General features: G+C 31.8%; 1 protein-coding gene across 1 annotated transcript; it reads left to right on the top strand.

Moving 5' to 3' along the window:
* The first annotated feature begins 12,911 nt into the window (after positions 1-12,911).
* LOC107960610 (uncharacterized) lies at positions 12,912-14,977 on the top strand. Its single transcript, XM_016896930.1, has 2 exons — positions 12,912-12,926; positions 13,550-14,977. The coding sequence occupies exons 1-2, from the start codon at positions 12,912-12,914 to the stop codon at positions 14,975-14,977; spliced, it is 1,443 nt and encodes a 480-aa protein (XP_016752419.1).
* The last annotated feature ends 8,148 nt before the right edge of the window (positions 14,978-23,125 follow it).

The following is a 23,125-nucleotide window of genomic DNA, read 5'->3' as shown; positions in this document are numbered from 1 at the left end:
TAAATACAGATAATGTAATAAACAGATCAAAATATCATAGAGAATTTTATAATATTCATTTTCTCAAAAATTCAGAATGCATGATTATTTCAATGCAAAGTTTTCAGAAATCAATGCAAAATTTTCAGAAAATGTTCCTACCCAACTCCTTCACACACCATAAAAGAATTCCCTAGAACTCATCCATTCGATAATACACAAAAATTATGGTCAAGCCACCAGAGTGTACAAAAGCTGCCAGAACAGACTAATACATAGTCAAGCCACCAAAATTGCAGATATACTGTCAAAATCTTCATCATTTCAATATCGTCCCAACCCCATGTTATGTGGTATGACATACAAAAACATAATTAGAACAATAGGCATGCTTAACATGCAATCAAATATAGTAATTTTAGAAATTTATCTCTTATTAGGAGATTAGACTAACATAAACAAAATCATGTCATAATTTCATAAAACATGAGTGTTAGAACATAACACATTTCATTATCATACAACAAATACAAAATTCAAATAAGTGCACTTACCTTAGATTCAGAATCAATAAGCATTTTAGTACTTCTCAATCGTCAGTTAATCACGTTTCGAAACATATATTAAACATAATTGATTAACGCTAAATAATTAATTGTACATATTTTATTTGTTAAAACTCATAATATGTTATATAACCAAAAACATCATTTAACAATTTCAAAAATATCGCTACATTTTGAACTATCGACCCCAAACATTGCCCTAACTAAACTTGCTCGGAATGGGCCCACACACCCTTACTTGAATAGCCCGTGTGGCCCACACACCCAAACACATGCCCGTGTGACCCATATGGCCAGACACACGGCTAGACACACGTCCATGTGACACACAGCCATACACATGATCATGCACACAGCTGTGTGGCGATTTTGGTTTTGCACAATTTTACGAGTTTTCGAGTTAGAGACACACACCTGATCGTTCCTGGGATGTTGGCAAAACAACAACACTCTCCGTTCCAAAAATGAAATGGCTTCCAATGCATTCAATTTACCCGAGGGTCATTTGCCACACGAACTTCACCTAAATAACCAAATAAGAACACACCAACTATAATCGAATCCAGAAGAGGCAACAACCTAGGGAAACACGTCTTCATAGCAACCAATTGAAGAACTTGATGCCATCTTTTCAAGCCCTTCAGCAAGATTGAAGCTGCAACTGACGGAAAACATCAATGATTTGGCAAGAATGAACAACAAATTATTGAGGGGTGAAAATGGGAGTGAAACGATGCAAAGTAAGGTTCATGGCAACAAATTGGAAGTATTCGATGCACCAAAAATTGAATCGAATGGCCACCAAATAACAATAAAAAAAAACAGCCGCTACTCATTTGGTAAACAATGTATTGGAAATTGGCCAACCATGCTGCTGTTACATTTTGTGGTTGAAGTGCATGCAGCTTGATGACATGCTGCAGCACATATGCTTGCTGTAACAGCAAGGTTTCTCTTTAGTTTCATTCTAATTAATCTAGTTTAAAATGGACAAGTTGATGACAACTTGATGCATTAGGTGTTGAATGACTAGTTTAGGTGGCTTGTTTATGTGTACAAGCAATGTTTTAATAGTCCCAATGCTGATTAGTGGGGTTAGTTGACTATTTGGTGATGTATTTGACTATAAATGTATGTTTTTTCTAGTTGAATGAATGAGCTGAATGAGCTATCAGCCATTAGCTCCCTTGCTGCACATTTGTGAGCAAGTAAAAATGCTTCTTGCACCTTGCTTCATGTTCTGTGCTCTTGTTCTCTCTTTTGTTGCTGCCTCTTGCACCAACAATTGGTATCATGAGCCTATGTCTTACGGGACCATTGATTTTGCTTCCCCTGCTTGTTGAAAAGAAAGAAGCTGTCAAAGCACAAGCAAGTCATTAAGGACTGCTTGTAGAGAAGATAATATCGGCTCAAACTTATAAGATCCCCAAACTAGCTTGAATAAGCTGGAGGAGTTTAAAGGAAAGGTGTGAGCTTTCCAAATGTGCAAGCTTAGCAAGATGTCAAAGCTGCAAGCTTAGCAAAGTGCGAGCCTGATGAAGACACCTGTTGAAGACAATATGCAAAGATGTGAGTCTGTCAAAGGTGTGAGCTCAGCAACATGTGGAAGCTCAATGCGTGTTGTATAGTTGCAAGCCTCTTGAAGACAGTAAGCAAAGTGTGAGTGTAATAGCCCGATTTTAGGCTTAGTCGGAACAGTGGTTTCGGGACCACAAATCCGACGAAAAAAAAAAATGTAATGGCTTGAATTTTTAGAGGTGTCGGAACGGTGATTCGAGATCACTAAATTCGACAAATGGGTAGAAAATATTATTAATTTAGTAAGTATAAGTTAAATATGAAGTTAGGAAAATTTTTGAAATAGTGAATAGTGCACTAGAAATAAATATTAAAATAATTAGAATCGAAATGAGGTATCAAGACCTCGGGGATTTTAAACTGAGCCATAAATATTTTTATAAATATTCATGGAGTGTTAAAAAGTTAGTATTAAAGTTTCGTTAAGAAATTTTAAAGTTCCGATAATTAATTGAACAAAAAGGACTAAATTGTAACAAATGCAAAATTTTGGGAAATGATTAAATAGCTTAAATGATAAAAGGAAGAGGGCTTTAAAGGCAAATAGACCCAAGGTCTATTTGGGCTGGACGGCAGAGGCATGAAATCAGCAAGAAAGTAAGGAGAATTAAGGGCAAAATTGGAAAATTGCAAAATTTGCTTAATAAAGTTAGGACCCAAGTGGAATTATCCAGATTTCTCTTCATTTTTCTGAATTCTCATCAGCTAAAACACCATGGAAGGGCTTCTTCAAGCTGGTTCTTCATATTTTTATTACAAGTAAGTTCAATTCTTGACTATTTCTTGAAATTTTTGTATTTTTATGACTTTTACAACTAGGCCCACTTGTTAAATCCATTAGTTTTTGATTTTATGAAAGAAGTTGAAAGTTGATATGAATATGTGCTGGAAGTATATGATGATTTAGCATGAAATTAGAGCTTTAAATTGTTCATATGCTGATTTTATTGAAAGAATTGAATAGAAAGTGAATGTTTGGGACCTAATAGTAAAAGAGTTTGAAGATAGAGTTATATGTGGAAATTCTGAATTTCAATAGTTGTGTAACAACTTATAATGTCTAGTAAAGTACTAATTGAGAAAATTAGATTAATTGAGGGGTTAATTGAGAAAGGACCGAATTGTATAAACTGTGAAATTTGGGGCAAAATGGAAATCAACATTTTGCACTAAAGCAGTTTTGGACAGCAGCAGTAGTGTAACTTTGAAAAATCACCAAAAATTGTAGAGATTGAATTAGAGGATGAATAAAATATGAAACTAAAGCTTATTGAGTCTAGTTTCTTATAAAAGAAATGATGTGAGCAATGGAATTGTAAATCATGAGATATAATAGATTTTGTGAGACAAGGTCAGAATGAATTCGGGTTCCCCTGTTCTGACTTTGGAAAATCATTAAAAATTGTACAAAAATGATTATGAGTTATAGTTTATATGGTTAGAATCCTTAATGAGTCTATTTTTAGAAGAAACAAGCTAAAACATCATCCGAATTCTGTACAATGAGATAATTAATTTTTAGTGAAGAGTGGTCGGAACTGTCAGACAGCGAAACAGGGGAAACTTTAAAGAATAAACTGTACTATTTGGCTGAACCAAAAATTATGAAAATTTTATGGTATGAAGATATGTGAGTCTAGTTTCAGGGAAAATTAACGGATCTTAATTTGGAGCTCTGTAGCTCCGGATAAAAATAATTTAGTGACTCTGACTCGGATAAACTGCTTTGAATATACATGTTAGTGAATATTGAAATTATGGTTAATGTTGTTTAAGTGTGTTATACACATTAAGGATGTGGAATGGAGAGGAGGAGGAGGAAAATTGGGAAATATATGAATGATTCGTGTATAAATGGTCATATGTTTGATTATAACTCATAAACGATGAAATATGAATGATGCTTATTTTTGTGCATTATTGGTCATGGTTTAAGCTCATGTGTGAAAATAAAGTTTCATAGTATGTGTGTATGGTATATTCAGTATATGATTTGGCATGAAATAATACCATGAATGGTTTATGAATTAACACATGTTGGTAAGCATGATATATGAATAAATGATCAAATTGAGCGGAACGCCGGATTTGAGTACTTCTGATCAAGTGACAAAGTGATAAGTGGTAGCTTTAGCTACACTTATCTGATCAAGTGACAAGTGGAAAGTGATAAGTAATAGCTTCGGCTATACTTATCTGATCAAGTGACAAGTGGAAAGTGATAAGTAATAGCTTCGGCTATACTTATCTGATCAAGTGACAAAGTGATAAGTGGTAGCTTTAGCTACACTTATCTGATCAAGTGACAAGTGAAAAGTGATAAGTAATAGCTTCGGCTATACTTATCTGATCAAGTGACAAAGTGATAAGTGGTAGCTTTAGCTACACTTATCTGATCAAGTGACAAGTGGAAAGTGATAAGTAATAGCTTCGGCTATACTTATCTGATCAAGTGACAAAGTGATAAGTGATAGCTTCGGCTACACTTATCTGATCAAGTGACAAGTGAAAAGTGATAAGTGATAGCTTTAGCTACACTTATCTGATCAAGAGACAGAGTGATAAGTGGCTACACTTATCTGATCAAGAAACAAAGTGATAGGTGGCTACACTTATCTGATCAAGAAACAAAGTGATAAGTGGCTACACTTATCTGATCAAGAAACAAAGTGATAGGTGGCTACACTTATCTGATCAGGGACAAGTGATAAGTGATCATACGTAAGACCATAGTTATACTATGGCAAAGTGAAAGTGAAGTACTCAATTTTCCGTAACCGTTCCCTAATTTGATTAAGGATGGTAAGTGACAAATGGGCCCAAAAGAATTAAAGTAAATGGATAAGTGGTAGTGTATTTATATCAGGACGATGTTGTTATTCAAACTAAAGTGATATTTTCATTGCTAAATTGAGAATTTCATAAATGTGTTATTGAATGGTATAATCAATAAACATTGAGTTAAATGGTAAATACGTATTAGTTTTGAATTTGATGTCATTGAATTGCACGTGAATTAAATGGAAATTGCTAGTGATATGATTTAAATTATGAGCATGAGAAATTGCGAATTGAATGAAATGGAAATGAAGCATTAAATTGCATGAGTATGTATCGGGTCTCGCGGGCCCCAATTATTATGATTATAATATTTTGAGGATATATTGGGAAAAGTTATAGAAACATGTTAATTATTTTGAAAGTTTTAATTTTGATGAAATTTTATAACTCGGTTAAATACGTTTACAAGTGTATGTGTTTTGGTAATGCCTCGTACCCTATTCCGGTGTTGGATACGGGTAAGGGGTGTTACATTTAGTGGTATCAGAGCTACGGTTTAGTCGGTTCTCGGACCAAACATAGCATATGTGAGCCTAGCTATACATGCCACGTTATTACTCTTGATGATGTGATATCTCCGGGCTCTAACGAAATTGCTTTGTTAAGACAGAGATGATTTTCGATCGAGCTATTTTCGATAATGCTAAAAATGATATTGAGATAAATGAAATATGCTCACGTTATGTTGGAATTTGGAAAGGTAAGTATAAAAATTTGTGATATGGATGTGTTCATGTATGAAAAGAGATGACTATAAGTTAAAAAAAAGAGTTTATGTTGTGACAAGCTCATCCAAGTATGTTAGTGATTATATAATGCTATGTGCTCAACATATTTGATTAAGTGAATATGATAAGCAAATTTACTTAAATAGATGGAACGTGTGTATGTACATCTGCTTGAATAAGTGAAATTAGTATGTTCATATGATAGAATCTTATGTTTAATTGTTAAATTAAAGATAATAAGATATTTTGTTTTATGTCTAAACCATGAATATTATAATAGTATGAAAAATTGAATTGGAAGTCAAATTGAGTAGAACGCAGGAATGAGTACTTTCGTTCAGTGATATGTGATGAATTGACGGAAAAGACCATGGTTTGACCATGGCAACATGTGAACATGTGATTATGTGATTCCGTGTAAGACCATAGCTGGGCTATGGCATCGGTAAGTGATATGTGTGATATGTGATTCCGTGTAAGACCATAGCTGGGCTATGGCATCGGTAAGTGATATGTGATTTCGTGTAAGACCATAGTTGGGCTATGGCATCGGTATGTGATTTGTGATTACGTGTAAGACCATAGTTGGACTATGGCATCGAGAAAACGAAGTACTCAATTCCGTAAGACGTTCTCTAATTTGGCAAATGTCGGTAAGTAAAATAGAAGCCAAGTATTGGAATTTAATTAGATATTAACGTTGAGCTTGAGTAAGTAAATTCGTTGTGTGAAATTGTGAGTGACAGAAAACATTTGTAATAAATAGATGTGTTAATTTGCTTGGAATGAATTACGTGGTTATGATGGTATTACATTGATGATGAATACAAAATCATATATATATATGTATCTATGAGAGCAAGTTGAAAGATTTATGACTTCACCATCACCCCCTTATCAGTATTGTTCTATGACGAAAATTATCTTGATGAGACAGATATGTTTTTCAACTGAGTTAATTCTAATAGTATAGAAATAAATACTAAAATGTTTGAGTGAAAATGTATTGATTATGAGTTGAAACTCATAAAGGTATGGATCAAAGAATAAAACATTTTTTTATTGATGAATGTTATAATTATACAAGCATATGAGTTATGATATTTGGATTATGATGCTATATAGAAATTTTGATTGTGAATTAGTGATTTGAGTTAGAATTTTGTGTTGAGAACAAAAGTGATTAAAAGCAAATGTTTATTAAATGCTTTGAGAATGTGAACTTAGTAATGAATTGGCTATTTGTGATGGTATGTGTTATGCGCATTTATGTGTAAGATAAATTTGAGGCTTTACTACACTCACCCCCATATTAGTAAAATGTTACAATGAAATTTGTGAGATTTTGGTTGAATAAGCTTACGAGTGTAGTGTTACAGAAGTTCGTGTACGGGAGAATAATAATGTGGTCGGAAAAGTGAATGAATTAGAAAATGAGGACAATATAAAAGAGAGAAATATTTGATAGTTCTGAAAACTACTCAGGTTATCAAAATGGATATCATTCTATATGGATTGTAATTTTTCGATACTTTGTGTAGCTTCAGATGCTGAAATATCGCTATCCTGATTTTCTTATGAATCTATGTGATTATCTGTAAAAGATATGAAAATCCAAAATCATGTGTGAATTTGAAATATACTGTGGAAGTAAATCATTAACCTACCATCTGGTAAGATTTTCGGGGACGAAAATCCCTAAAGGGGGGAGAGTTGTAATAGCCCGATTTTAGGCTTAGTCGGAACAGTGGTTTCGGGACCACAAATCCGACAAAAAAAAAATGTAATGGCTTGAATTTTCAGAGGTGTCGGAACGGTGATTCGAGATCACTAAATTCGACAAATGGGTAGAAAATATTATTAATTTAGTAAGTATAAGTTAAATATGAAGTTAGGAAAATTTTTGAAATAGTGAATAGTGCACTAGAAATAAATATTAAAATAATTAGAATCGAAATGAGGTATCAAGACCTCGGGGATTTTAAACTGAGCCATAAATATTTTTATAAATATTCATGGAGTGTTAAAAAGTTAGTATTAAAGTTTCGTTAAGAAATTTTAAAGTTCCGATAATTAATTGAACAAAAAGGACTAAATTGTAACAAATGCAAAATTTTGGGAAATGATTAAATAGCTTAAATGATAAAAGGAAGAGGGCTTTAAAGGCAAATAGACCCAAGGTCTATTTGGGCTGGACGGCAGAGGCATGAAATCAGCAAGAAAGTAAGGAGAATTAAGGGCAAAATTGGAAAATTGCAAAATTTGCTTAATAAAGTTAGGACCCAAGTGGAATTATCCAGATTTCTCTTCATTTTTCTGAATTCTCATCAGCTAAAACACCATGGAAGGGCTTCTTCAAGCTGGTTCTTCATATTTTTATTACAAGTAAGTTCAATTCTTGACTATTTCTTGAAATTTTTGTATTTTTATGACTTTTACAACTAGGCCCACTTGTTAAATCCATTAGTTTTTGATTTTATGAAAGAAGTTGAAAGTTGATATGAATATGTGCTGGAAGTATATGATGATTTAGCATGAAATTAGAGCTTTAAATTGTTCATATGCTGATTTTATTGAAAGAATTGAATAGAAAGTGAATGTTTGGGACCTAATAGTAAAAGAGTTTGAAGATAGAGTTATATGTGGAAATTCTGAATTTCAATAGTTGTGTAACAACTTATAATGTCTAGTAAAGTACTAATTGAGAAAATTAGATTAATTGAGGGGTTAATTGAGAAAGGACCGAATTGTATAAACTGTGAAATTTGGGGCAAAATGGAAATCAACATTTTGCACTAAAGCAGTTTTGGACAGCAGCAGTAGTGTAACTTTGAAAAATCACCAAAAATTGTAGAGATTGAATTAGAGGATGAATAAAATATGAAACTAAAGCTTATTGAGTCTAGTTTCTTATAAAAGAAATGATGTGAGCAATGGAATTGTAAATCATGAGATATAATAGATTTTGTGAGACAAGGTCAGAATGAATTCGGGTTCCCCTGTTCTGACTTTGGAAAATCATTAAAAATTGTAAAAAAATGATTATGAGTTATAGTTTATATGGTTAGAATCCTTAATGAGTCTATTTTTAGAAGAAACAAGCTAAAACATCATCCGAATTCTGTACAATGAGATAATTAATTTTTAGTGAAGAGTGGTCGGAACTGTCAGACAGCGAAACAGGGGAAACTTTAAAGAATAAACTGTACTATTTGGCTGAACCAAAAATTATGAAAATTTTATGGTATGAAGATATGTGAGTCTAGTTTCAGGGAAAATTAACGGATCTTAATTTGGAGCTCTGTAGCTCCGGATAAAAATAATTTAGTGACTCTGACTCGGATAAACTACTTTGAATATACATGTTAGTGAATATTGAAATTATGGTTAATGTTGTTTAAGTGTGTTATACACATTAAGGATGTGGAATGGAGAGGAGGAGGAGGAAAATTGGGAAATATATGAATGATTCGTGTATAAATGGTCATATGTTTGATTATAACTCATAAACGATGAAATATGAATGATGCTTATTTTTGTGCATTATTGGTCATGGTTTAAGCTCATGTGTGAAAATAAAGTTTCATAGTATGTGTGTATGGTATATTCAGTATATGATTTGGCATGAAATAATACCATGAATGGTTTATGAATTAACACATGTTGGTAAGCATGATATATGAATAAATGATCAAATTGAGCGGAACGCCGGATTTGAGTACTTCTGATCAAGTGACAAAGTGATAAGTGGTAGCTTTAGCTACACTTATCTGATCAAGTGACAAGTGGAAAGTGATAAGTAATAGCTTCGGCTATACTTATCTGATCAAGTGACAAGTGGAAAGTGATAAGTAATAGCTTCGGCTATACTTATCTGATCAAGTGACAAAGTGATAAGTGGTAGCTTTAGCTACACTTATCTGATCAAGTGACAAGTGAAAAGTGATAAGTAATAGCTTCGGCTATACTTATCTGATCAAGTGACAAAGTGATAAGTGGTAGCTTTAGCTACACTTATCTGATCAAGTGACAAGTGGAAAGTGATAAGTAATAGCTTCGGCTATACTTATCTGATCAAGTGACAAAGTGATAAGTGATAGCTTCGGCTACACTTATCTGATCAAGTGACAAGTGAAAAGTGATAAGTGATAGCTTTAGCTACACTTATCTGATCAAGAGACAGAGTGATAAGTGGCTACACTTATCTGATCAAGAAACAAAGTGATAAGTGGCTACACTTATCTGATCAAGAAACAAAGTGATAGGTGGCTACACTTATCTGATCAAGAAACAAAGTGATAAGTGGCTACACTTATCTGATCAAGAAACAAAGTGATAGGTGGCTACACTTATCTGATCAGGGACAAGTGATAAGTGATCATACGTAAGACCATAGTTATACTATGGCAAAGTGAAAGTGAAGTACTCAATTTTCCGTAACCGTTCCCTAATTTGATTAAGGATGGTAAGTGACAAATGGGCCCAAAAGAATTAAAGTAAATGGATAAGTGGTAGTGTATTTATATCAGGACGATGTTGTTATTCAAACTAAAGTGATATTTTCATTGCTAAATTGAGAATTTCATAAATGTGTTATTGAATGGTATAATCAATAAACATTGAGTTAAATGGTAAATACGTATTAGTTTTGAATTTGATGTCATTGAATTGCACGTGAATTAAATGGAAATTGCTAGTGATATGATTTAAATTATGAGCATGAGAAATTGCGAATTGAATGAAATGGAAATGAAGCATTAAATTGCATGAGTATGTATCGGGTCTCGCGGGCCCCAATTATTATGATTATAATATTTTGAGGATATATTGGGAAAAGTTATAGAAACATGTTAATTATTTTGAAAGTTTTAATTTTGATGAAATTTTATAACTCGGTTAAATACGTTTACAAGTGTATGTGTTTTGGTAATGCCTCGTACCCTATTCCGGTGTTGGATACGGGTAAGGGGTGTTACAGTGAGCCTGTCGAATTGCAAGCCAAAATGGCAGAATGAAGGCAAGCAACTATACTCACGAACTGTTTGTGCAAGAAGAAAATGAATTGGTCAGCTTGAATCAAAGCATCTAAGAGCTGCCAAGTTCAAAAAACTTGATGAATGACTGGTATTTGCAGCATGGAGTCCAAGGAGGAGTATTGGAAATTGGCCAACCATGCTGCTGTTACATTTTGTGGTTGAAGTGCATGCAGCTTGATGACATGCTGCAGCACATATGCTTGCTGTAACAGTAAGGTTTCTCTTTAGTTTCATTCTAATTAATCTAGTTTAAAAGGGACAAGTTGATGACAACTTGATGCATTAGGTGTTGAATGACTAGTTTAGGTGGCTTGTTTATGTGTACAAGCAATGTTTTAATAGTCCCAATGCTGATTAGTGGGGTTAGTTGACTATTTGGTGATGTATTTGACTATAAATGTATGTTTTTTCTAGTTGAATGAATGAGCTGAATGAGCTATCAGCCATTAGCTCCCTTGCTGCACATTTGTGAGCAAGTAAAAATGCTTCTTGCACCTTGCTTCATGTTCTGTGCTCTTGTTCTCTCTTTTGTTGCTGCCTCTTGCACCAACACAATGCAACAAGGCAACAATTGTACGGTGAAATTGAGGGAGGCTATAGCAAGGATGTAAACAATAATTGCAGCAATTATTTTGGAGGTACATGGTGCTGCAAACAGTGCAAGTATAAATTGGATGTAATGGACCCACAATTTAAGGGGTATTAACGAAGACTTTGGCAGTAAAAGAGCAATATAATTTGGATGCTAATCGGTACAAAGATTTAGTGGACAACAAAGGAAATTTGGCGGTGTAATTTTAAAAGCCAATCGATGTGCATTTTTAAAGAAGAATGATGACAAGAAGTTGGTGCAACAAATTTTTGAGAAGCCAATCGACAGATTTTGAAGAGCAATATGTCTAGCTAGCAAATAAATTCGACGTTGAATTCCAAATTGGAGAGCAAGATCGACAAGGGGAAAGCAGCCGATTGCTTGAAGGTGGACAACATAATAGGAGAAAAATTAGGAGATATCTTCCTCCAAAAAAAAAAAAAACTATATTATCCCATTAGATATTAACTTAATCAAGTTGCTAAGAATTTGAGTTTGACTCATATTCTGCAGCATGGACGGCACAGCAAGACAGAAGTAAAAATAATTCTACTTCTGCACACGACATGATTTAAACTTGTGAGCAGAAGGGATGTTAAGTTTTAACCATTGAACCAATTACAGGTTCATTCATGTAAATAAAATACAAAAATTAAAGATAATCTATACATACCAAATCAGATATGGGATCAAATTAATAAATAAATTCTTAAAGAGAATCAAACACAATCTCAAGCATACATTAAGAATACTTAACCGCTCAAACAAATTAAATTACTTGTTACAACTATTACTACCCTTATTTTAAAATAGGGCATGACCACTCTTAGTTCACTAACCCAATTCCTACTAACTCAGTTTTTGGATGTGACAATTAGTGATCATATCGTAACTATTTAATGTTCGGTAATCAAAACATAATTTAAACCATACATACGGATCAAAAGTTGCCTTTGTTGCTAAAGGCTTGATTGGGGTTTAGTTTTTGTGAAATGGTGTTTTTGTGGCTGTCGTGAGCTTGTCTTATGAAGATCCTATTGCTGTTATTGCTGCTAGTTTTTCTAGCTTCGATTTTAGGTGTTGAAGGTTGATTTAGGCTCTTTTTATTCAAATCTGAATGAACTTGTGTGATTGAACTCTCTATGTAGTGAACTGTGTTGATTATTAAATGACCAAAACTTTTTTTAAAAAAAAAAACTATTATTTCATAGAAATTTGATGAAGGAATCAAACTGGGAAAAAAATAAAGAATTGATAATATAAATCTACATAGCAATGAAGAAACCTTAGCTTCAAGAAAGAATTATATGTTTATATATTAAAATTATAATAAATGATGAGCAATTTGATCCTTGGAGCAATCTGATAAAATTTTACAATTTAAGATTTATCATATCAAATTATTAAGAAAAATAAACAAAATTTGTTGTGTTGGACATTTTTATTAGAGGATAAACTCCCGCAATTAAAAAAAATCTCGTTCCTCTCCTATTTACTACAACGTAACAAATATTATTTTGAAGGCTTTTTCAAATTCTAGCAATGGAATTCCAAACAAATGAACAATTATTGCAAGCAGTGACAAAGGGGAATGGCGGAGCTATGCGTATGCTCCCTTTTAATGTTCCGTATCAACCTTTGTTTTGGTTTTCAGCAGTTTCATGTGAATCCTTTAGATTTCGTATGACGATTCATTATTAAAAAAAAAAATACAAGCTTCATGTGTCTTTATATTCCTTTCAAAATTGAATTTTAATTTTTAGCTCATAAATAAAAAAATAATATATTTCAACGCACTTAAATTCACGTTTTCTTGCATTGACACCAATACTCATGCTAATTAAACTAAGAATCAATCAACCATTACTAAAATGATTTAAATGTAGGTGAATCATAAATATATTCAGTAGGATATTGATAAATTCCAACGTTTATACATATAAAATATAAGAGAGTAGTGGTTAAATTCACATCTTAAAAGATTAGTTTAAACCTTGTAATAGTCATCTCCTACTCCATTTGTAACGTGTACCAAAATTATTGAAATGTAGGTTACATCAAGAAGAACAAGTGGACTGTAATGTTAATTGGCACAAAGTTGTAAGAAAAAATCTAAAAAAGAACTACTAAAATAAAAGAGCAATAAGTTTTTCTATAAAAAGCTTAGCCCTTGAGGTTTAATGTATACCAAAGCATAAGCACAAGATTGAGAGAGTTACTTTGTTATAGAAAAAGTCAGTGCCAAGGTTCATCGTGCTCAAATCCTCCGGTGCAGAAACATACCTTGGCTACAAGCACGACAACGGAAAGTACAACGGGTATGCCGAGTTCACCGAACCAACGGTTGTGAGCGCAAATGCAAAATTCGAAGTGGAGTTTGCTAAAGATGGGCTGGTGCACATAAGGAGCTGTACCAACAACAAATACTTGGAGCGAACTCATAATCCTTCCATCACCGGAAAACCAGATGAGGAGTATTGGATTACTATAACTGCCGATAAGCCGGAAGAAGACCGATCCAAGGAGTCATGCACATTGTTCGAGCCTATCTTGAAAGACTCTGTATATAAAAATTTTCGATTTGTTCATGCTCAATCTGGATGCTATTTATGCTTATGGCCATTGGCTACATCGGAACTCGGTCGTGGCGTGTTGGCAAACAACAAAAATGTTGCGGATAATGGCAATGATATCTTCAAAGTTATTGATTGGGAGTCGTTGGTGATTCTGCCTCGGTACGTTGCTTTCAAAGGAAACAATGATATGTTCCTGCGTCTTAGCCATTTCGAGGGTCACCCATATTTAGAATTCTCGAGTACGGATGTCGGTGCTGGATCTGTGCCAATGGAGGTTTTTTATATGAAGAATGGAGACATCCGGATCAAGCCGGTTTCTTCCGATAAGTTCTGGTGGCGTAGCCCGAATTGGATTTGGGCGGATTCTAATGACACTAAAGGTACCGATAAGGACACTCGGTTTCGTGCCTTCAAAGTCGACAACAAGACAATAGCTCTGCTCAACTTGGGCAATAATAAGTTCTGCAAGCGTCTCACGATCGAGGGAAAGACAAATTGCCTTAATGCAGCCGTCCCTTCTATTACCAGAGAGGCCTTCTTAATGGTTCAAGAGCCTGTGTTGTCAAGAAAGATTTATAATCTCCGATACGATATTGAAAATGCTCTAGTCTATAACAAAAAAGTCCTTGTTCTCGCCGAGAATTCTGCCACTAACCGTACCACTCAAGCCAACACACTCGATGTGAAACTTTCTTATACAGAGACCAATACCAGTACTTGGCTAGCTCATTTTACGTTAGGCCTTGAAACCAAAGCCACCTTCGAAGTAGGGGTTCCATTAATCGGCAAAGCGGGTGTCGAAATATCTTCCAAACTCGAAGCAGGAATCGAGTGGGGAGAGACCAAGACAACGACCACCGTGATGGAAGCTAACCACCAAGCTCATGTGCGACCGATGACTAAGGTGACGGTGTATCTATCGATATCCCATGGCACGTGTGATGTTCCCTTCGTATTCACTCAAAAAGACACTCTTTATAGTGGGACCGTTGTCACAACTGATGTCACTGGTAACACTTTCACTGGTGCTAATTACTACAACATCCAATATGATACAAAAGAAGAACCTATCACCTCTTGAATTGAGAAAAACCCCACAGCTCCATGGAAGCTTGAAAATTTGTGTGTGTTGCGTACTTAATAAATTAAACTAAATAAATTGGTGTTCCCTTCATGGACGAAGCACTATTTGTCTGTCATCTCATTATTAACTGTGTCATGTACTGTCATTATGAGAATAAGTGAATAAATATAATTTGGTAGCTTTATTATGCCAAAGCTTGATTCTAATTGGGTTGAGATTTGTGTTTCAATGTTATTATTATATGTAATATAAAAAATAATAATTTTTTTTTTACGGAGAAACAATTTCATGGTGCCAAATTAATAACACCAATTGATAAAAGAGAGGATAAAAACTAAGTTCTAAGCCAACTGGCGTACCTTGTACTCTCGGTCCAAACATCTTCTACGTTCATGGTCTAAATTAAACATAAAATCATGGTTTAAAATAAAGGAATGATTGGAAGGATGACTTTTCCATTCAGAGTGGGTTGCATAAGATAAGACTACTCTCATAAATATATGAGCTGCCTTGCTTCCTGTCTCGTCCAACAAAAGGAAAAATTATGAAACTGAGATGCAAGAGCTGAAATAAACATACTGAAACCAGAGGCATCGTCATCAAAATTTAAGGAATTATGAAACAAGTGTAACTCATCTTATTCAAGGAATTTGCAATGTACGGTCTCTAAGTTTATGGATTGATATATAAAATGGTTAGTAAACTTAGTATTCATGTGTTTTTTTTTTCCTTTTAACATTATAACAGTATATAATACCTCCTGTGTGGGCAGATTCCCCTAACAAATCGACTTCCTATATTTCATAATCTTACTGAATTCGAATTTTATGGGAGAGAAGCTTGGCTTGTGGAGTTTCTACATTGTGCGCTTAATCTAAAGACACTTATCGTTGAATTTAAGGTATGAAGTCTTTGTCTAAATACGTTTATTCGTTGCAACTAATTGATTTAATGATAAACTTAAGAAATCAAAAGCATGCTCAATATCACCTAAATTCATGGTACAAAACAAATAACTTTTCTTCTTTTGTCATGAGTTTAGAATGTTGCGGGAACTCGACGGAATATAGATGTTCCTTCTTGTTTGTCATTTCACCTGAAGGAGATTGAAATTTCAGACTATGCCACACATATGATTGAAATAGTTCATTATTTCTTGGATAATGCAATGGTTCTAGAAAAGCTCATAATAAGGTTGGATGCCATGAATGCGACACATGAAAGTAAAGCCCGCAACCAATTATTGCAGTTACTAAAGAGTTCAAAGAAATGTCTAATTGTGATTTTGTAGTACTAAATTATCATATTTTTGTGAAATGCAAATTTGGTTTTGAGTCAAAAGATTTTAATATAATAGGGGTTTGGATTTATTTTTATTTTTATTTTATCTTTCTTCTCTTATTTGCTAGCAACTTGTGATTTTATCAATATTTTTTTAAAAAAGTGTATATAAAAATAATTATATATAGGGTAAATTACATATAAGGTCATTAAATTGGTCACTTAATTTCATTGAATTATTTAAAACTTTTCATTCAAGTCATTAGACTATTAAAACAATTGATCTGGTTTTTTATTGTCCTTGCTTGTACGAATCGCGTCACAAGGTTCAGTATATTCCTAAAGCATAAAAAAATATAAATAATAAATAAATAAAAATCAAAATAAAAAAAGACAAAAAAAATATTTTGAGGACTAAAGGAGGAATCAAATAGGGTGTCTAAGTAGGTTTGGTAATTTACCTAATTTTCATTAAATAATTCAAGTCGATTCTAATTTTTCTGTGTATTAATTGGAAAAATTTTTCTGTTTTACTTAAAGCAAGCTTAGGGTTCTTTTTATTTTTCATATGCATTTTTGACTGATTTTTATAAAACTTTGGAGTGGTATTTCTTTTATGGCAGAATCTAACTTTCACAGTAGATAGGAACCATACTTGAGGGCAAGCATGGGCTAAGTAGAGGGAATTTGATAACACTCTAGAATAACGTATTTTTATGTATTAATTATGTATTTATTCTGAGTATGATCCTGCTAATTTGAGCTATTTATGATCTTTTATCTCATAAGGACTAAATTTGAGGAAAAAAGTAAAATTAAGGGCCAAAAGCGTGAATTTAGAGATAAAATGGGCCAATGTGCGACATAAGGAAAAGTTGGTGCCAAAAGTGCAAGCATGGAGGACACAAGTGTTGAAATGCAAAAAGAAGAGATTTTATTCTATTAAACTCTATTTTAATTATATTAGGATAATTAATATTGAGATAATTATTAAGGATTTTTTTGGATTTTATTTTATTTATCTTTATTTATCTTCAATTAAATGTATTTATCTTTTGGGAATTTAAGTAGGATTAGACTATCTCCCCTAGCGTTATAAATAGGGGGTGAAGTGAAGTGACTCAAAAGAAATCCATCTTTTTCTGTAAACACTCCCTCCCAAAAAGTCTAGGCTTTTGTTCTTCTTATATTTCTTTTCAATAAAATCTCTATTTTTATTATATTTATTTTCTTTTCCACCACAACCATGAGCCACTAAACCCATCTAGTCGAAGGTTGTCAATATTCCCCAAAAAGGGTTCTTGAGGCTTAGAATCCGTACTTAGCCTCCTCACTGAGTATTCATCCTTTCTTTGCACTTCGGGGTTGACGCTTCCATCCATGTCCTTTAAGAAGTAAGCTTTTCAACGTATGCAAAGGCGGTATGTTTTGGGAAGGTTGCATAGTCAGTTCGTTAGCTTACTGTGTCAGAGGTTGGCGAGTCCAAGAGACAAAATGGTGTGGGATTCGCCATTGAGAAGCGTTGATCTAGCATAAGACGATCCTACAAAAGCGATTGTTGGCTAGAGTCAGGTTCCACTAAATTATAAGTCTAAATCGTAAGTCTAAATCTTTGGAGCTAGTGGTTGTAGGCATCCTCTTCCACTATAAGTGGCTTATTCGGTTTGGGAAGGATCATCTAAAAGCTGAGAATTGAACCCAAGGCGGAACGAGACAATTGGAGGCTGGAATCTCCATAAGAATTTCATTTCTCTCCACTCTATTTTTAATTTCTCGAATTTTCGATTCAATATTCTTAATTATGTTTTTATTTTATTTTTCGTTTCCAAATCCAAACCTTTAATTCTTTTATTTTTTATTTTTTCCAGGAACACAGTTTTTCTTGGGGAAGATTCTGCCTGGAATTTCATGGAACAAGATATTGTACAAATCCAGTCCTTGAGGATTTGACCCTACTTCCCTTTTACTATTCTTATTCATTACTTATTAGGGATATGATATTTTTGGTGCTTTTAACGACCGCATCATAAAGTCTAATATATGGAGCACGAATTCTCCACTAAAGTTGGAAACCAAAGCCATCTTCGACGTTAACAGCTTCCCGATCATCAGTGAGGGCGGGAAGATCGAATTATCCGATCATGAACAACTCCATAATGAGCTCAATGAGACATTCATAACGACCTCTAGAAAAAAAAAGTTATACAGAAGGTTGTGGTGCCTCCGAAGACTAAGGTGATCGTGAGTTTGATTGCAACAAAAGGTAAGTGTGATGTTCCATTCACGTTCAAGCAAAGTGACACACTTAATAATGGCAACACTTTCACAACTGAAATGGAAGGTAACATTTACACTGTTTCTAATTACTACAACATCGAATTTGAGAAAATCATGTGGCCTTAGGGCATAACATAATCAGACTGTGTCTTTTTATGCGCATCTATTAAGTTAAATTAAATAAATGTGTGTTTCTTTCATGCAATATTATGTTTGTTTGAATATTATGTATTAATAATCTCATGTACTTTTAATATGAGAATGAATGAATGAATGAATGAATAAATTAATGTGTGGTGTTTCCTAATTTTTCATTATTATAGTCTCGTATTTATTGCCTATCGTTCTATAATTTTATATATTAACAGGGAATGATATAATGTTATATGTCAAAAAAAATTAATTTTTAGAATTTTATTTATTTAGACTTCAAAGGAATTTAATGAGATAACTAAACATGTAATATGGCCGATCCCTCCCTAAAAAACATTCTTTTCAAAGTTTCACTATCATAAACATGATACAGTTTTAGGTATAATATAATTACATACATATGTTTGATCAATTACAATGTAAAATCAAACCAATACACAACATAATAGACGAAGAAAAATTGGACAAAACTCACACATAGGCATATGCATATGATGGGACTCGAACTTGGATATTCAAGCTTAGGGATGACAATAAAGCAGAGCAGGAGAAGATGTTGCTAAATTTATTGTCGCTCCATAATTGACATGCTTCTCCATTATCCAACCCACTCTAATGTGGATGTAGAGGTAAATTGCACTTTTCCCCCTAAAAATGATAAAAATTTAATTTAATCTTTTAAAAATTATAAAAATATAAAAATTTAAATTTAATTTTGACCCCTAAAAAATTTTCTACCTTCACCCCTGATTATAATAATAATTAAAATTAACAAAATATTCAAAATTTTGTCTTGTGTGTTAACTTTGAGTTTTCATATCAAATCTTTCATGCAATCTATATATTTATTCATTTCTCAGCACATTGGATAATAATTATACCTACGTAAATTGATTAAGTGCCAAATTATTAGATAAATTTCATGTTTAAAATTAATTAAAAATAAATAATAAAAATATTTCGATTAAGTGCATTATCATTTATTCAACGGGCTATCTTTTTAGGTGATTTTGCTTCAATTCTTTTATATTTTTTTCGATTTTTCAGATCTTGAGATCTGCATCACTATTCCATATATTCATCACATGCAACAATTCATGGACCAATATGGTTGTCAGTTGTCACTTTAATGTCTAATTGCTGCTACGTTAATCTGCAGAAGATCTTTAAGTTTCTTACGTCGTTTGAATAGAATCTTGAATATTTTTTTTATTTGGTAAAATCTCATCACCATTAATTGTGTTTGTCATGATAAGATTTATGTACATTGTCTTTTTCCTATAAAACAAAATGTAGGTCAATTATAAATATTTATTCAGTCTTGAGTGTTTCTACTAATTAAGTAATAGTTATTAAACTATTATTTTAGAAATTGAGTCTTAACTTGATTGGTATGAATATTATTGCCAATGTAAGAGGACGCAAGTTTGAGTGCATTGAAGCGCATTATCCTCTTATTTATGGGTTGGAGAGGGGTTATGGGTAGTTCTAGGTATTGTGTCAAAAAGAACTGATATGATCAGAACCTATAAAAGATTGTTAAAAAAAGTATTATTTTAGATATTGTTTTATTTGATACTTATTGTATTGTATTAAATTTTAAAAAATAATATCGATTGAACCTTAGTTTACTTGATATTATTACTAATGAAATAATTAGGAGGGTATAGATTCGACCGCATTTAAGAGCATTTTTTTTCTCCAATTTAATAGTGGAGAACAATTTTGGATTGAAGGAGGCATTGTTAAAAAAAAAAACCATTTCCTTAATAATTGAGACGTGCAAATTCATAAATTACTTTAGGAAGGTAGAATTGAATTATAAAATTTTGAAAGATAAAAAATAATTTTACCATCTATTACTGTATATCCCTAAATTGGGTCTCGTAGTTTTGGGTATCTTTTTCGGGTTCCGAGTGTGAAACTAGGAGGGTTTCTAGTAATTTTTAATTTAATTTTAGGTTTTTTACTAAATTATTATAAAAAAAAATAACCAAAATATTATAAATTTTTTTATTTACCAAAATATACAAAAAACAGAAAAAAAGCTGCAGCCGATTTGACAGGACCCTAGTGGAGGGTAACTGATTGGTGGCAACAAAGGTGCCTAACTGATTGGCGGCACAGATGGTGCCATACTGATTAGCGGCACCGAATCGTGTTATAAACACGAGCTCTGTTCGTATTTGTTCGTATTTTTTCTCCGCATTTTATTCCTTTAAAAAATATCTTAATTTCTAATTTTATAATTTTACATTATTTCAGTGCATTAGGTTTGAAATTTATTAATTTAGTGTGTTTTTTAAATTAATTTGGTGTAAGAAAAAAACCCTTATCCCTGCCCTTTGCTCGTATTATTTTCCCGATTTTTATTACTTTCAATAAAAATATATTATTTTAGTATTTTATTATTTTATATTATTTCAGACAATATATATAAAATAATATAAAATAATAAATGTACATTTTTTTTGAATTATTTGTATTAATTATTTCTGAAATTTTAAAAAAGTTAGTAATACACTCTTACTTCCGCCATTTGTTCGTATTTTTTTCTCCGTATTTTATTCCTTTAAAAAATATCATAATTTTTAATTTTATAATTTTACATTAATTCAATGCATAATGTTTGAAATTTATTAATTTAATGTGTTTTTAAAATTAATTTGGTGTAAGAAAAAAACCCTTATCCCTGCCCTTTGCTTGTATTATTTTCCCTATTTTTATTACTTTCAATAAAAATATATTATTTTCGTATTTTATTATTTTATATTATTTTAGTACATTTATTATTTTATTATTTTATATATTTTGTCTGAAATAATATAAATAATAAAATATGAAAATAATATATTTTTATTTTTTTTGTTTTTTTGGTATATTTTGCTAAATAAAAAAATTTATAATATTTTGGTTATTTTTTATAATAATTTAGTAAAAAACCCGAGGTTAATTTTATCTAAATAGATTAAATAATAATCCGGAAAAATAAAAATATTTTTGGAAAATTAATTTTAAAGTAATTAAATAATTATTAGTGAAAATAATTAAATTGGGTTGGAAAATAATTTTAAAATAATTTTTATTGGGGGTTAATTTGAGTTAAATTTAAATATTAATTAAATTAGATTTAATAGTAAAATATACTTCATATTTAAATTTTACCCGAACTCATCAATTTTTACAAAAGACTAATTCAAATCTATTTTAGGCCTGTCCTATTATCTTTTAAACATTTTTAAAATATTTGTACTATATTATTTTAATATTTAATATTTGATATTTAATAATTAATTAATTTATATTTATTTACTGATGGTGCTGGGCGCGTGCTATGTTTTTCTTCAATTGTTTGATGGTTTTTTAAGATAAACTATAAAACATGTTTGTCTTTTTTATGGCCATAAAAGACAAATTAAACTTTTCAAATTTCATTCATTCAAACACAAACACCGACACCATTTGTACCTAACTCGGAGCACATGGCATTCCATCTGTAAAAAATGTTTACCAAAGTAATTTCAAAACCAAATAGGTAAAAAAAAAATTGATCCAAAAAGACAAGAGATGACGTACGTCCACCGATTAAATTAATTTTAAAAATTAATTAAATCAAATTTTATAATTTTATAATTTTATAATATTGTAATCAAATTTGAATTAAATAAATAATTCGAATTGGTTAAACTTATAATTTAACTAGTTGAATCATCAATCCATTTTTAAAAGCATTGTATTTTTTTCTACTTGAATAATTTAGAATCCGTATAGAATTATACTTCTTCTATTTGATTTTGATTAGAACAAGATTTTTTAACCCTTAAATAGATGTAATCGAAACTCCTTTTGTATCATTTAGTTTTCACCACCCAAAAGGATTTTCTACGTAAAATCAGCGTGTTCTTATTTTTCATTTCTTATTACTTTGCCATCGTTCTACCGCCATTATCAATGTTTATTATAACAAAAAGAAATACAACAAAATTGAGTAAAAATTATACCTCTCAAAACTTGTTAATTTGTGTAATCCATAGTATATTTCATAATATAATCCGATTTAGAATATTTTTATATTTAAATAAGTTTTAATACATTATTAATTCATATATTATAAATTTCAAAGCATTTAAGTACTCATATTAAATGGAGTAGGAAATATTTTAAGATGTGAACTTCACTACTACTCTTTTATATTTTTTAAAATATTAATTATATGCAAAAAATATTACTTTTAAAAAATATGAATTTATTAAAAACATGTCTTAGCAAAGAGGCATAATCACACAAATTAAAATATTAATTAATTAGTTGGAATGGACTCACAAAAACGTGGTAAGAGCAATAAGTTTTGTCTATAAAAAGCTAAGCCATTGAGGCTTAATGTATACCAAAGCATAAGCACAAGATTGAGAGAGTTACTTTGTTATTCAAATT

Source organism: Gossypium hirsutum, chromosome D02 (genome assembly GCF_007990345.1).
Source record: "Gossypium hirsutum isolate 1008001.06 chromosome D02, Gossypium_hirsutum_v2.1, whole genome shotgun sequence".
NCBI classification, from domain to species: domain Eukaryota; kingdom Viridiplantae; phylum Streptophyta; class Magnoliopsida; order Malvales; family Malvaceae; genus Gossypium; species Gossypium hirsutum.
Note: the sequence above shows the minus strand (reverse complement) of the source record. Positions and strands in the feature narration are given on the sequence as shown.